Below are 16,703 nucleotides of genomic sequence, written 5' to 3'. Positions count from 1 at the left end.
AATTTAATTACTTTTACCTTGATGCAAATTATACCCCTGGTGCTTAGTTATGTTTACATTAGGCACGTAGCATCGGGGGGCCCCAATTTTTTTGAATAAACATGAAGTTGCCCCCCCCCCCCCCTCAAATTATGGGACCATGTAATTTGAATTAAAAAAAAGAAATAAACACTGAAATTCAAGTTAAAGGTATACTTGTCCCCCCCCTCCTTGTATTTAGATAAATGTACATCTTACCCTCAGGAGGTGAGATCCCCTGGTCCTTGTATACCCTGCAGTAACATACTGGCGAAGTGAAGAAATTTGTATTTCATGGTGAGTCTTGCCTTGGGTTTTCTTGATTGCAGGGTATCCCAGTGTTGTTTTTCTAAGATGGCAATGATTGTCTCAAGGGGGTAGCCATTGAAGTTGTTGACTGCAAATCGACCCTTCTCTGTGCTATTTTGATGGAATCAAAGTATTGACTGTTAAGGTGGCTCTATACACCACAGCTTATTTCAGTTTTCAATAGAAGACCACAACACAAACTTATCAAATATTAAAATGATGATAGTGATATTATAGGTATTTCTTAAGAATTATTTTGATGTTTTTTTCGTATTTTTGTAAAATATTTTTTAGAAAATTAACGAAAATTGTTCATCAAATGATTGATATTTCCTCCAGACACACAAACAAATCCAGAGATACTACCGTCTAACAATCGCGTTGCAGGTTTGGTCTTTAGCCATTGGTTTGTAGCCTCACATGTTCTGTACGAGAGGTTCTACCGGATATATGCTGAGTTAAATACGTTATTTAGTAGTTCAGTCATGATCTCTGTGTCTCTTTGAAGAATCTTTAATGGCGTTCCCCCTGTTCCGTCTTGCTTTCTGTTCTTCAAGTATGTCCATAATCTTTTAGGGTTGTTTATAATATCCCCACTGATAATCTCGTCCAAGTACACGTCATGTGCTTTCTTCACTTCTTTCTGATTAAGTTTGTTGATGTTTACATTTATCCATATGCTTTGATTTCTTTAATCTGGCTTTTTGTATGCTCTCGTTTTCCATTTGCTAGTCTCTTGATGATACCATTAACATAGATTTGCTGTGTCATAAGGATGTTACTTCTTCTTACCCATTTTTTTAATGATCATCTCGCAGAATGTTCTAAATGATGTCAAGATGGAACTAATTTCCATACAGGTTATACCCACTTAGTTTTTCTTATTTTCCCGTACATTGTCAATGCTGTTAACTGTGTTTGCTCTGTCCAACTTTAAAATCTTCTGCTTGTAAAATATCCTTTTATATATATGGGATAATGTATATGATAAATATTGTGAAGATTACATTACCTTTTTTTTTTTGGTCTGTGGTTCCTTTGTTAGAAAAAATGATTTTATTGATCATTTGATGTAAGAATTCAATTTCTGTTTTAATGGGCTAATAGTATTTGATTGGCTGAGCAACCTATTTTACAAATGAATAGGCTCCCCCCATATCTCCCACTGGGAGTCAATGACACCGTGATTTCACGTGTTATTTGGAATCATAAATTATTTTTATTTTGTTACTAATTTACAAAAAAAATTGAACAAAATAAAAATATATAAATTCAAAAGCTGCGTCATACTGGTTTACAAAGCATAAACTGTTCAAACTCAGTTTACAATTGTTCAATTCGGTGGATTTAATTCATTCCTTAATTGTAGGAAAGTTGAAACTGACTATGTAAAATGAATCTATTTATTTTCTCGTAGTTTTATTGGTTCCCCTTCCTCTAAAATAACTTGTTGTTAACTAGTTTACTGTCATTTCCCTTTTATTTTATTGCTAGCGCTCTCGAGCGCTAGCAACTACGTTAGTCCTTTTCACTTGAATACGCATTCTCGACTTCATAGTAGGGGATTCTGGGATTACTGTACTACTGTAGATAAACTGTACCATTTGAATTTCGTTTCATTATTTTCACATGATGTGTTTTCCGAACTTGGCGGAAAGGCCCGAGAAGATACGATTGCTGCAGGGCAGTACCAATGGTTCTTCGAAATAGAAATTACAGTAGATACATTGTACATAAAAGGCACAGTCAATGAGCTATGCCTTTGCCGATGTGAAGCCCACTCTAGATTCACAATTCTCAATTGAGACCCCACTCCAGCACAATTCCAATACACCACTGTGCCCTCCTATTGATAATTAATAATTAATCGATTCAGAAATTTAAACCAATGTTTTAGAAATCTGCTTCTATGTTTTATGGTGGCTACAGCGCTAGCTCACCAATCTTTCTAAAAGATAAGCTTGTTATACTTTATTGTACTTTGAAGTATGTATACACGCAATTTTCTATTAAGAGATATTAAACCTGGCTGTTTTTGCTTCAATGGTATTTTCTGTATTTGTTATACTATAACTGTCTGATACGGAATTAAAAGACGGATTCTTCTCAACTTTACTGTATATGACCAATCAAATAAATGCTTATAAACGAGTACTGCTCATATATACGTCACTTGTTCATTGAGCTGTATGCTAAATTACTCGTTTATTACTGGGTATTTGTTGGTTATTCTAAATAAATAATGCAGATCATAATCATCTTTATTGAATTGAAACACTGGTTAAATAAATGAAAAATATTTTAATATTTTTTTTTTGTTATCTATAATCAGAACATATATCTATACATGTTAGGTGTATTGATGCTGTCTCAGACCACACTTGTAGAAAAATGCCCATGTACGTTGACCGAAGAGGCATTGATAGATTATGTGTGTGGGAGATTCATACTACTATGGCCCGCCTTCATTGAGCAATACTAATACTTAAGAGGGATTACTTTTCCATAGGTTACTTCCTGTACTATCAAGAGATATTTTTATGCATACGTTGGCTGGCTTTTAATCCTATAACCTCAGAAATCATTGTCCAGAGTAGGCTGACCCGTCATGTTGTGAGTTTTAGTGCCGTGTGTGCTAGTTGTCACAAAGAAGATACTAGTAGGTGAGGCCAGTTGATAGCTGCGATATTAAGAGATATTTTTTCTCGCATAGTCACTCTGATTATGAGCTTTTGCTAAACTTAAAAAAAACCTAAGGAAAGGAAAAGAAACCTTTGAAGAAGTACAAAGTAATTATGGAGACTTCCAACCCGTCATATAGAGCTGTTTCTATGTGGTTAACAAAATTCAAAGATGGAAGAAAGCGTGTTAAAGATGACGTACGATCAGGAAAACCAAACACGGCTACAAATACAAAAGATTTGCTGAAAATCAAAGATTAAGAAGAGAGAGAGAGAGAGGGGGGATACGTTGTGAAGGACTTAGCTCGAATAGTAGGAATAACAATAGGCACTGTTCATAAAATGCTAACAAAAGACCTCGGATACAGGAAGATCTCAGCGAGATGTATATACCTCATTTACTGAATGAGGAACAGAAAGCTGACCATGTTTCATGTGCGAAAAAATAAATAAACTATTCAAAAAGAACAAAAATCGACTTATTTCAGACATAGTAACAGGAGATGAAACGTGGGTGCGTTATTTACCGCTGCAAAGATAGTTTGATAATGAAGTATGGATGACAAAATGTATATGGAAAGCGTTCAGTTATTGTCAAACGGGGTCAGAGCACATGAAAATACTTTTTTTCTTTGCCATTTTCCTAAACAGTGAGGGTGTTCTGTTGCAATTTTCTATATTCCAAAAAAAGATGTATAAATTCAAAATTTTGCATAAATTTGCATAACAAATTTCCAGAACCTTGTATGAAGGGTCTCTTATTTTTGCACGATAACGCTCAAGCCAACAAGTCAAAATTAGTCCCAGAGTTTCTCAGTAAAGAGGTTTTGAAATCCCTCATCCTTCTTACTCTCCAGATCTTTCCCATGTCACATTTGTCTCTTCCCAAAACCTAAAAGACATTTAGCTGGAGAGCTCTAGAACTTTGATTATATTTAACTTAAGTCCGCATTTAATCAGTTTGTGAAGGGTCTGCCTAGAGAGGAATATAGAAAAGTATTTCAAGAGTGTATTTCTTGTCTGAATAAGTACATACGTGTTAAAGATGAGTACTTTGAAGAAATGGAATAAAGGAATGCAAATTATTTTCATGTCCTTTTTTATTGCACCAAGGACAAAACTGTTTGAATGACCCTCGTATATACCAGTATATTATTCTTCCATGTTCAACTAATATCATTTGGAAAAGTGTTAATGAGGAAACATCTATTCGTTTATGTAATGGATATACTTAAAAAATTTTTTTTAAAAAAGAATGGCATACGTCAGACCTTGAAAAAAGGTTGGTGAAACAAATTTGTCATTGAGACTATGAACCAGTCCCATATACAAACCGCCATGCTTATACATGTATATATCCGATCCCAAAGTACTGCTTTCCGTTCTCCATTTGTTGTTACACTAGAGGTCGCATTCTTCAACAGGAAGCGAATTATTTGAATATCTGAGGAGAAATTTAAGTTTTACGATAAATTTTGGGTGATTAAGCCCTGAACAAGTAAGTAAAATACTTCTGTAATCATTTGGTGTAAATTCTCCCTTTCAGTATAACAAGGTAAAAAAATGATCTATTAGAAAAATGTTTTTTAATACACGTTTACCTTTATATTGTTTTTTCCTGTATGATTAGCTTCAGTGGCTTGATTTTATATCTTAATCATGGGGAGGATGGGGGTTTACATATAGATTATGTCGCTACTACTCGAGGTTAATCGGGAGCATTTACAGTGTTTTCCTGCATGGGTCGCTTGATCTCATATGTAAGATAGAAAAGCCTGGTCTTTGTCTTGGGGGGGGGGGGGGGGGGGTGGTTCCATATCAAGAATATGTCGATACTACTCATGGTTAATTGGGAGCATTGAGGTTTTAATTTTAGTCAGATTTCTTCTTCGTCTAGGACACACACACACACACTCACACACACACACACACACACACACACACACACACACACACACACACATATATATATATATATATATATATATATATATATATATATATATATATATATAAACACAAAGAATAAGTCAAATGCTCAAATAACTTTTATCTATAGCGCTTTCGCCCTACCGGGCTCTTCAATTGTTTATATTTTTCTTTACTTTCGTCATTTTTGATAAATGACATATTTCATCATGCACAAGTGTTGAGTTCATTTTATCAGACAGCAAAAACAGAGCTGCGGTGAGGTTGTGCAGCATGAGAAAACATAAAGAGTATTGGACTTATTCTTTGTGTTTATTCATCCCTGATACCAAGAAAGAGGATATATATATATATATATATATATATATATATATATATATATATATATATATATATATATTACTTTGTTTTTACTTTGTTTTTAAATCTACTGAAAAGCCCGGTAGGGCGAAACCGCTATAGATAAAAGTTGTTTGAGCATTGGACTTATTTTTGTGCTTATATATATATATATATATATATATATATATATATATATATATATATATATATATATATATATATATATATATATATATATAACAGAGATAGATATCTATTTTCTTCTCCAAGGAAATGTAGTGTGTTTATATATATAGTTATGAGCAAAAAGCCTCAATATTTCAATGTATAGCAGACAGAGTTCGGGTCAATTACTTTGAAAAGTAATTAATTACTTTCAAATACATTGACAATTCTATCAATTACTTGCAATTACAATTACATTGATTTTTTAAAATGTAATTAATTACTCTCAATTACTTTGATAGATGTAATTAATTACATTTCAAATACTTTAGTTTTATTTTTTCAAATCTTGAGAACATATACATATATTAACAGCATTAATTAAGATATACAGAGCTTTATGTACGGTTATGTTTTTAAAGGTTGTACAGTTCAGTTCAGATCAGATTTCTTAGAAATTTCTAGAAAAATTTTCTTTAACATTAAATTCATTCAGTACCATTGAGTTCATTTTTGGTTCTGAATAATATTTTCTCTTGAGTGAATTAATTTTTATTCACATATTAAAACTATGTTTATTCAGAAAGTACAACTTCCGGCAGTACAGCATATCAGTATACAAATAATAATTGCTTTAATTCACAAGAAAGAGATATTTTGACTCCCTTGAGTCTAAAATCAATGGGGGTTCTTGGGTATTAGAGGAGTTCACACCTCCACAAAATTAGATCTTTACCTATTGCCATGGGCAGTGTGTTATGCTGTATAAACATATGAAAAATTATGGGACATTTAATTATTGTATAAACAAAAGTCCATGCCAAACATGTATAAAATCTTTTTAATATCATTATAAGACACCTATTTTATATTTCAAACTTGGAAAAAAAGTAATTGAGATGTAATTGAAAAGTAATTGAAAATACACAATATTTTTGGAATGTATTTAAATACATTCAATTACTTGTAATTAAAGACAGACTCAATTACAAATTACTATCAATTACTTTGAAAAATGTAATTAATTACATTCAATTACAAATACTTTTTTCAATTACCCCATCCCTGATAGCAGAAAGGAGCATGCGCTGTACGGACTGGACGTTGATTGTGTTTGTGTGGACACGATGTATTGGGATAGCATACTTTGGTACGTATTGACGCCATTGCACATAACCTTAAGAACATACAATTTTACCCTATAATCCACAACATAATCCTGACCACTCACGTGTCTTCATCTCAATGGCAAGCAATTTAAATATTAAATCCCGTCACTTAAAACGGTTGGGGGTGGTGGCTTCTCTTCATACTTGTCCATTTATCCAACCTTTCTTCTACTTTCTTCTACATTAAAACCGGTATGTATGTATTATTTTTTAGGCAAACTGGGGTTTGTAGTGACATTTATTTAAAAAAAGGGCATTGGAAGTGATGATATCAATCATTTTAAAGATGCAAATCTACTGCTGCAACCCCAATTTCCGATTAGGAATCTTTTTGGACAGTGTCAAAATATTTAAGTTAATGCTACACTCCTCCCCACACTTACAGAATCAATGCAATTGCCTAAGTATTTCGATAGCCCAATTCCTTTGATTGTTCGTCCATTTACTTTTTTTTTTTAGAGGAAACCATTTACAGAGACCCAATGTCCAGGGTAACGTTCTACTGCCATCCTAGTCAGGTAAAACGAAACCTTTCATTCGAACACAGTTACTCTTTAGTGATTAATATGGACTAGAAGTATTGAACATTGTAGTAATGTAAAATAAAAATACCCACGTCAGTGAGTCATTTACGAAAGACGAATAGGGCAACTTTAAAAATATGTTTATCTCGTAATAACGAGTTAATTATCTCGTTATTGCGAAAAAAGATATCGTAATAACGAGTTTATTATCTTATTATTGTTATAATAAAATACCAAGTAACTATTATATGATTTTTTTATTGTGAAAAAAAATGCATAGATGATAAATGTTCCTCGTTCATCAGATCCAGACCTCCAAGTCCATTGGTTCAGCCTTTCAGTCTATTTCCAGAACTTAATTTAATTTTGATTTTTTTTAATAACAACGATTATTATTCGTTGATTTCTACATGAAATGATCGGATTTGACATTTTATCTTATATAAATAAGTGCATGAAAGATCTTCATGTAATTTTACTTTTCAACGTATAATATTTACATTTTTAGTGTCTTTGCCTGTGATAACACAACAACGTAACGATTTTGTACCATACAATACAATAAATTCGAATAAGGTATAAGGTATAAGGCGAAAGCGGGGTTTGCTTCATTCTTTTCAAATATTTAATCCTACAATTGCTGAAAATTATTTTTATATAATTAATATAATTATGTAATTTCGTAAGAACCAGATAATTAACTCGTAATAACGAGATCTTTTTTTCGTTATTACGAGATAAAAATAATATTTGGTGTGGTCCTATTCGTCTTTGTACTTATATAATCAGGCAATGACCACTTCCTCCAAAAATATATATACAAAAATACAAAGAAAGCACTCTGAGATTCTTTTCATGATTATTTGTGTGAAAAATATATGATGACACATGTACCATTATAAGAGTCGTTTTAACAAGAGTTTGGATTTTTGGTGTGATGTTACTACTTTAAGTCTCAAATAAGCGAGATTTTAAAACCTTGCTTTGATTTTTCGAACAGATTTAAACTAAAAATGAAATTATGATAAAAGTAAGCGTTCTACGTACCTGAATATACATGAAGTCGGACAAATGCCGTTGCGTTCAAAGTAATCATATCGATTAGCCAAAGACTGAAAGTTTACCATGAGTAGACCCAGTCTTCATCAAATCAAAGTCACCTACTACCAAAAGTCCAAGCTCTTTAAAATGGATCTAAGAGACGTGGTTTGAACATACATGTATGTTACATTATATACAGTGGTTTGATCACAAGTTATAACAACTTACCAAGTTCTCACCCTCAATCCAACGCGTTGAAATTTCATTGATTTGGGCACTGTCTAAACCTATTATCAAAGTCACTATAAAACCTTTTGATGATATGAATTGCATCATATGTGAATTTTGCTACTTTTTTGCATGAAGACGTCTCTACAGTACATGTGGAAACTAGTACCGCCACAGAAAACTGAAACAATATTGTTCACCAATCAAGCGAATTTCTCCAGCGACAAGTACTATTTCTTGGAATCAAGGTATCGTTCCTGGGATCTTGTTTTGAAAACGGTCATGAAGAGGCATACAGGGACTTATTTATGCCAGGAAATTGTTCGCACCGGGGTCGTCACTCTCAAGAACTATACACTTGTTGTCAACGGTAAGCATAGTGTCTGATTTTCGCCAACACAAACTAATAATGGTATTTTTCTTGAATCATATTAGAGTTTGCTAGCTAGAGCTAGTATGGCGATGTTGCAGATTAATTCATACGATAATCAGTTTATGTTACCACAATATGAGGGGTGGGGTCATTTTCCCGAAATGAATCATTCTGAAGAAAATAGAGGCTAGAATTGTAAAAAAAAAAAATTCTTTTGGGGAAGGGGGAGGGGACAAATATTATCAAGAATGCTAGTATATACTGTATACAGAAGTTTTAAATACCGGTATCTATATCGGAAAACAAAATCAAGAAAACATTTTGTTAAATTGATTAAGCTTCTATGAAAATCAGAGTCGTCATATTTATTTATACCATGATATCCTGGATGTCAATAAAAAAAAGCACGTGCTCTAGTTTTACATAGAAAAATGTAATAAACAGTTCTGACGTAAAAAAAGGCAATAATTTTTAAAATCAATATTAAAACAGGAGCTATTTAAAAAAAAAAAAATCCTAAAGATGATATGGAATAAGGCTTGTACCTTGTTAACAGGAGTTTTTGGCTTTTGATCTGGAATGTTCGCAACTTCGATTTTTAGTCTTTAGTGATCTCATTGACAACGAGCGCGTATAAACGAAATCTCCATACATTCGGTAAACTTAAGCATACATTCAGCATGCAGGCTCTGGTACATGTATCCTACATTAATACAATCTACCAAATTGAAATTGTCTTGGAAGGACGTTAAACACTTATTATTCTATTGATCAACTTTTTTGATATACAGGTCCACCGAAGTTGTCACCAAACATCCCCTGGCTGAATACAGTACCGGTGATTGAAGGAAACACAGCAGAGCTGAGATGTGACGTCACAGGGTCCCCGCCACCTTCCATTAGCTGGTTTGCGATGGAAGACGGACAAATACGATGTATTTATTGTTTTACATGTCGCAAAGCATGCGCGGATCCAGAATTTTTTTTTGGAGGGGGGGGGGGGGGGGGGGGGCGTTTATTTGAGCTTGCCAGGGGTGTCTGAGGGATATTTTTTGGGGTTATTCTATGATGGGAATTCAAAGAAATTTGAATTTTGCGGGGGGGGGGGGGGGTCTAGACCCCCTGACCCCCATCCCTCTAGATCCGCGCATGCACAATGGTATTAAAGGCATTGAAGTTGGAGTCATTCGCCGAAAGTAATTATTCATTGTATTTTTACAGCAATACACATAGAGGGACATATACTTCAGATACGTAACATCACACGGGCTTGCGGGACAAAATATGTATGCATCGCCGAAAACAGACTCTCAACGAAACCCCTTTTGAATATGACTTTTGACTTGGACGTACAATGTAAGGACACGCTTGCAACACGTTAAAAATCTATTTTATGAAAATATCAAGTCATCAACTGATATTTACCATCATAACTCCGAATCATTTAGATAAGTCGGTGGCCATGCATTCGGTCGTCGATTGGCTTCACAATTATATAGTCTGATAGACTAAGATTAGTAAATACTGTATTCAATGAAAAAGCAATGTATTTGTGTTGTTGTTGCTATGAGGTGTGTTTTTTGTGTTATTCAAAAAATGGTAATATAACAAAGGTCCATTTTTATCTTTTAATCTTTGTGAGTATAACTCTCCTGTAATATGGCTTCAAAGAAGATGAGATTTGCAACTTTTCTCTCTTAGCCCTCTGTTACCATGACAACTGATACCCATAGCAACTAATATACATGTATTGTGCCTTGGTTATTTGCGTCTTACACTTAAGTGAATCAATGTATGCAATATTTAGAATTTATACAACTGTGTGACTGGGCCCCTGTATAAAATTTTGATATCTATTTATAGAATACGGTCTTAGCTCACCTGAGCTGAAAGCTCAAGTGAGCTTTTCTGATTACAATTTGTCTGTCGTCCGCCTGTCTGTCTGCCAATAATTTTTTTACTTTAACATAGGAATATGTAGGGTAAATCTTTAAAAACTAATCAGTCAGAAAAGCTAACACTTAGATTGAAGCATCCTCAGGTAGTGTACATTCAAAGTTGTAAAAATCATGATCCCTGGGGGTAGGGTGGGGTCACAATGGGGGGGGGGAGGTCGAAGTTTTACATAGGAATATAAAGATGAATCTTTAAAAATTCTCTTCTCAGAAACTAATCAGCCATAAAAAAAATGAAACTTGTGTGAAAGCATCCTCAGAAAGAGTCAATTTTTTGAAAATTATGACCCCTTTGGGTAGGGTAGGCCCACAAAGTGGAGGAAGGAGCATGGGGGACAAAAATGTACACAGGAATATATAGAGACACTCTTTAAAAATCGTCTTCTAAAAAAACAATTTAGTGAAAGCAACAACAGATAATGTGGATTCAAATTTGTTCAAATCAAAATCTTCAGGAGAAGGGTGGGGCCACATCGGGGATCAAGTTTTACAAAGCGAAACATTTTAATTATTTACAAAAACCGAAATGTTATAATATATGCTATATGGTTTTACTTATACAAGCATTTTGACATATTGCTGATTCTTTGAACTAGTTAAGACTTTGGATCCTGGACGATTATTGAGCCTCACAGGGGGTTTAGAGTTTTATGTAGGATGATATCCCATATATAAACAATTACAAGAACTGCAATGCTCAACATGTGATATGACTATACGAAATCATCCTGTTACCAAAGAGACTTGATTATCAACATACGAATATCCAGGGGGAGGGGGGTTGTTGGAATTTATCTATACAGGACCGACATGTACATGTATTATTCTACATGGTCTTGATAGTTTGTATTATGAATCTATAAGGCTGATTTTATCATGCCTATTGTTCCTCTGGTGAGCGATGTGGCCCAGGGCCTCTTGTTTATAGTCTGATCATTTACAGTTTTTATATGACTGTATTTAAAAATAAGAGTTTAGATTTTTAAGTACACGATATTCATTGATATTTAACTATGGATGATAAGTTAATTTTACAATATATTAATTATGTAAAGGAAATCAGGTAAGTTCAGTGATGATGACATGTATCTATACTGTCTACCGCCCAGCTTCTTAAATTGCAATAAACAGTCATTTTTGAAGCAGTTGTCTTTTATATTAAAACGACAATTTTTACTTTTGCAGTTCCAGCTCAAATATTGCTATACGACGCAAAATCTCCACGTAGGGATGTGACCTCAGCCATACTGAACAGGAAGTTGGGCATGGAAGTGATTTTAAGATGTGATGTCATGATGTATCCGGAAGTAACAATTAACTGGAAAATTAGGAACCTAAAGAACTCCCAATTACGCAAAATAGCCTCATACATACCGGGAGTCGGTATTTCAGAACACGACAGGAGAAAAACTGTTTATACTTTTAAATTCCAGGTCATTCCAAACAAAAAAGTGACAATTTTTGATGTTATCTTTAGAACAGATAAAGAGGAAACTTTCTCGGAGTATGTATGTGAAACGGAGGGACAGCAATTTCCGAGTACGCAAAAAAGTATCAAAATTGAGAAGCTGCCTTAATGCATGTGAAACATTTTACACTTGGATTCTTCGAATAAAATAAAAATTAAAAATAAACGGATAGCATAAAATATGAAAAGTACGCCATCATCCCACCACGACAGTCTATTAGTGCGTATATGCGCTAAAGAGAAGAATGTGTACTGCTTAGAAACTTAAACACTAAGTATATAGCTTTAAAGTATAGAAAATCCTCCCCCATTTCAAATTTCAAGACTGAATTGAACTAATACAATGGGAATTTTTAATTTTTTTTTTTTTTACATTTAAAGAAGTTCGTTCCCCTCTAGCTTTTTGGGTATCTATTTTATGTCACGTCTTATCTAAAAAATTGCATCATATATTATCATTCTATCTGAACATGAATATATGAATAAGCCATATTGAATAAAATTGTTAAAAGAAAATTTTAGTTTAGTAAGAGACTATATTTTGTGGCGGAAGGTTTTCAAGAAGAAAATGAACAATTGTAATAAGTCAATTATTTTAGAGTACTGTTAGAACCATTTTAACAAGACCTTGGACTTTCAGTAGGACGAAACTATCTAATTCTTGCGTGAAAACAAGTTTAAAATGACGCGGTTTCAAGCGAAATATGCACCGATTGCGTAGTCTTAGCTCAAAAGCCAGACAAATCTTGTTGATTTCAGAGAGCCGTGGCCAACAATGAAATAGACAGGCATACGTCATTTTGCTGTTTGACACAACTACCTTAAGTCCTAGCTCTTGTTAAAATGGTTCTACTTTAGCCTCCTTATTTTCAGCGCATACTAAACTTCATGATAGTTTGTGTATTACGATGCATTCATGTTGTTTTTAAAAAAATATCTTTATCAATAGTTTGATATTTCTATCGATATATTTTAGCATATTTAGCTTATAATTCATAGAAGTCAAGAAAAAATTAACTCCAGCAGTTTTGAGTCGAAGTTAATCCATGCCTTTGACAATCATTGCCATTAGATATTCTATTCACTATTTTTGCATGTATATAACAGGCACGTAGCATCGATTTTGAAAGTGGGGGAGCCAGACTCATCCCAAAAATCTTGAGAAAAGCAAAAAAAAAAAATCCTAATCCGGGGGGGGGGGGGGGGTTGTAGCTGGCGTAGATCTATAACTTCGATTTCTCTCATTTCTATTCCAATTTTTTACATACTCCCAAAAAAGGGGGGGGGGGGGGCAACTCCATGATAATTCAATTTTTACTATGTAAGTTTAAGAAAATAATTTGGGGCGAGAAAAAGTGTGGGGGGGGGGGGGGGGCTGGCCCCCCTGATGCTACGTGCCTGTTTAAAGAAGGGTTTATGTCAAATATCGAATAAAATCCTAATAAAATCCTAAGGAATGATATGGTCATTTTCAAGAAAAAAGAAAAAAAATTCTGTTTTTACATACTATCTTATAATAAAAAAGAATTACGAACGTTTTACCAGGATCACCAGGATTAAAAATGATCTGATCCTGCTATTTCACCGAGATACTACATAATTATGTACATGCACATACAATGTAGGCTACATGTACTGCTTTGAATCTGTTTGCAAGCGTTAACAAATAAGTGTCAGCGCGGGATTCATGGATATCCATTTTTGGACGTTTTTGATCTGCAACAGAGACTGATAAGTTGAATCAAAATTGTTGCTCGCTCATGTACATGTGTATTATTTTGTTTAAAAAATAAATTAAAGGTATATGTGGCGGGTTTTTTTCATGCTAAGAAATATTTGATTTATTTATTTATTTAAATAAGTTATATAAAAATATATATTCACAATAAATTACGCAGTTTATATCATTCGGGTAAAAAAGAAATAGAAATAAATAAATAATTTTTGGGAGTTGATTTTAATCAACTATCCCATGCAGTTACTCTGCCAAACCGGAAGTGAAACAGTGTTTGGACCTTAGCACAAATCACCATCGCTGACAAGACTTAGTTCTCGAAAATAATAGAAAAATTCGATGTAATGTATGCTGAAGCATAGTTTTTCAAGAAAACTTATCGATAAACGCTTTGAAAATAGTCAGATTTTATATAATACGAACAAGTTAGATATTTTTGTAGTCTCATTTATTCCTACGCCAGAGTTTAATATACTAGTAATCTCGTTCAACCAAACGTTCGGCCGTCTCTGTAAATCTCCGACAAGCAAAGAGGCTCTCTTGCTTGTCGGAGATTAACGGAGACAGCCGAACGTCTGGTTGAACGAGACGAGAGTTCGATATCAATAGTGCTTGGATCCATACAATTTTTTCTATTACTCATACATAGTTTAAAATCCATCTTTAAATATTACAGAACATGATTCATATGGGGTTTCTCGAAATTCTTATCAGAAAAGTATAAAAATCCATATTATAAAAAAGTGCGTAATTCAAATACAGACTAAAAACTCATTGCCATGAAAGATAAGTTGATTTTAAAATAAATGATAATCGATAAAATCAACTCCCGTCAGTACTTCAGTACTTTGATTATAATTATTGTGGAGTCAATAGTAAATCCAGTATTTGACAACCCCGCCTTAAGTCGGTCACGTGATACCAAGCTCAGTCTATCACAACAACAAGAAAGATAGATACATACCGTTAAGTTTGACAGATTTGGTAAAAAAAAAGAAAAAAACGAAAAAAGAGACAGACTGACAAGGATAGGAACAAAGGGAAGATTGTCATCGGAGACCATGTAGAATGATGGAATAGGAATATTAAAGCCGAATTAAACTTAAGTTTATCATGAGGATTTAGGGGTTTTGCTAGTCATGCAGGATCGTACGGACTCCATGTGTTCCATGTCTCTACTTTATAAGTTATAAGCCACAAGTAGAGGATTTTTTAGTAAAGAATAAATAAACACTCTCAGTACATGCATCCTTCAGGTGAGGGGGGTACTCACTCCTTTTACCGTGTCGTTGATGATAAAATCGTGTTTCATCTGTATTATACACATAATTAGCAATTTATATCGTTCTACATTAATCAGTTAATGAATAACGGAATAACAATGCTCCAGGTATCATCTTATATAAGAATTCTCTAATTTAAGACATGAAAAACGTGATTCCAATTTATAACAAACTGTTCTTCCATCGTATTTTCAATGCTAGGTTTTCCCGCACTCATGCGCAGTGGCGTTACAAATTGCGGATTACCTTAATATTCATCAGACGTGTAGAAAAGTTTATGGACAAACAACCAAAGAAAGAACATGTTTTACGGGCCTAGAGTTTGTGAAACGTCTAATCATTAGAAGCACGATGTATATTTTTACTCAAACTCCTGTCAAAATTTTTACTCCAAATACGCCACATATATACCTTTAAATTAAATGCGATAAGCATTATCTTGATACACGTTTTATGTCATGCTTTGGTTGTTTATAGATTAAATTAATGAAGTCAAAATCGATTACTCCCCCCCCCCCCCCTCAAATTTTATCGATCAAATACGCCGCCCCAATATAATATACCTTCTGACGCTCCTGCTGACATCGGGTTGAGGTTGGGGTTGGAAAGGGGGAGGGGGGGGGGGGTGAAAAAATATAAATCCCTATTCAGGAGAATAGTTTTTTAATTTTTGTCCCGTGCCGTAAAGTGTTTTGTTTGTTTGGTTGATGTTTTTGTTTTTTACCAATTTTTAACATTGTCTTAATGAAAAGTTGAAAAAAGAGGCAAATTCGTTAAAAAAACCAAAACATTTAAACAATCAAAGAAAAGAGAAAAAAAATATACCGAATAAACCAAAATTCGACTTCAAGGAACTAACACAAACACTTTCAAGTCAAGAATCGTAAAAAAAAAAAAAAAAGATTTCTCCTCTTTTCGATGCATTCACATGCGGGGAAGCCAGGGGGTGTGGACCCCCCCCCCCCCCGCCGCCGCAAAATTCAAATTTCCATAAATATGCCTCAGAACCCCCCCCCCCCCCGGGCAAACTCAAATACCCCCCCCCCCCCTCGATCAAAGAAAATTTTCTGGATCCGTGCATGATTCAGCTTTGGGACTGACATCAGAAGAAATGATTTTTGTATCATGTTTAAATTTATTTATGTCGGTCTTATGAAATGAATTTGTAAGTGTCTGTTAGGAGAAAACTTAATAAATATCTTAAAGTTCAATTTATTTCGTTTATAAACTATTATACATATAGATGTCCATTTCGTATATGAGTCTTTCATCTACAAATCATTTCACACCAAAGAAAAATTCAAAATCGCCCGCTTCCGGAAATTTTACCCACAATCGGATGAGGAGATGTCATTTATATAAGTGTCATTATGTGTGGATTAAAAATATCTTACAAAACATCATACGCATTTGATTAAACGAAACACATCATTTGCATTTGTTGCATTAGAAAGATGAACTTTTTTGAACAGGTGAAGAGACC

General features: G+C 33.9%; 1 protein-coding gene across 2 annotated transcripts; it reads left to right on the top strand.

Moving 5' to 3' along the window:
* The first annotated feature begins 4,286 nt into the window (after positions 1-4,286).
* LOC128177309 (hemicentin-2-like) lies at positions 4,287-13,389 on the top strand. 2 transcript variants are annotated; one of them, XM_052843977.1, is made up of 7 exons: positions 4,287-4,506; positions 6,520-6,594; positions 7,073-7,131; positions 8,545-8,776; positions 9,571-9,714; positions 10,001-10,135; positions 11,920-13,389. In XM_052843977.1, the coding sequence occupies exons 2-7, from the start codon at positions 6,528-6,530 to the stop codon at positions 12,309-12,311; spliced, it is 1,029 nt and encodes a 342-aa protein (XP_052699937.1). In that variant the 5' UTR covers positions 4,287-4,506; positions 6,520-6,527; the 3' UTR covers positions 12,312-13,389. The 2 variants fall into 2 exon arrangements, with proteins under 2 accessions (XP_052699937.1, XP_052699936.1); XM_052843976.1 differs by having other exon boundaries at positions 6,517-6,594.
* The last annotated feature ends 3,314 nt before the right edge of the window (positions 13,390-16,703 follow it).

Source organism: Crassostrea angulata, chromosome 3, assembly GCF_025612915.1.
Source record: "Crassostrea angulata isolate pt1a10 chromosome 3, ASM2561291v2, whole genome shotgun sequence".
Lineage (NCBI taxonomy): Eukaryota > Metazoa > Mollusca > Bivalvia > Ostreida > Ostreidae > Magallana > Magallana angulata.
The sequence above is the reverse complement of the archived record's forward strand: the minus strand, read 5'-3'. Positions and strand labels throughout refer to the sequence as shown.

What these genes read in the sequence shown, in the direction of transcription:
- LOC128177309 (XM_052843977.1), top strand. Translation starts at nt 6,528, where the DNA reads ATGCGCTGTACGGACTGGACGTTGATTGTGTTTGTGTGGACACGATGT. An exon ending in TCTACTGCCATCCTAGTCAG is followed by an intron (nt 7,132 to 8,544) that starts GTAAAACGAAAC and finishes TTTTGCATGAAG; the next exon opens with ACGTCTCTACAGTACATGTG. An exon ending in CTATACACTTGTTGTCAACG is followed by an intron (nt 8,777 to 9,570) that starts GTAAGCATAGTG and finishes TTTGATATACAG; the next exon opens with GTCCACCGAAGTTGTCACCA.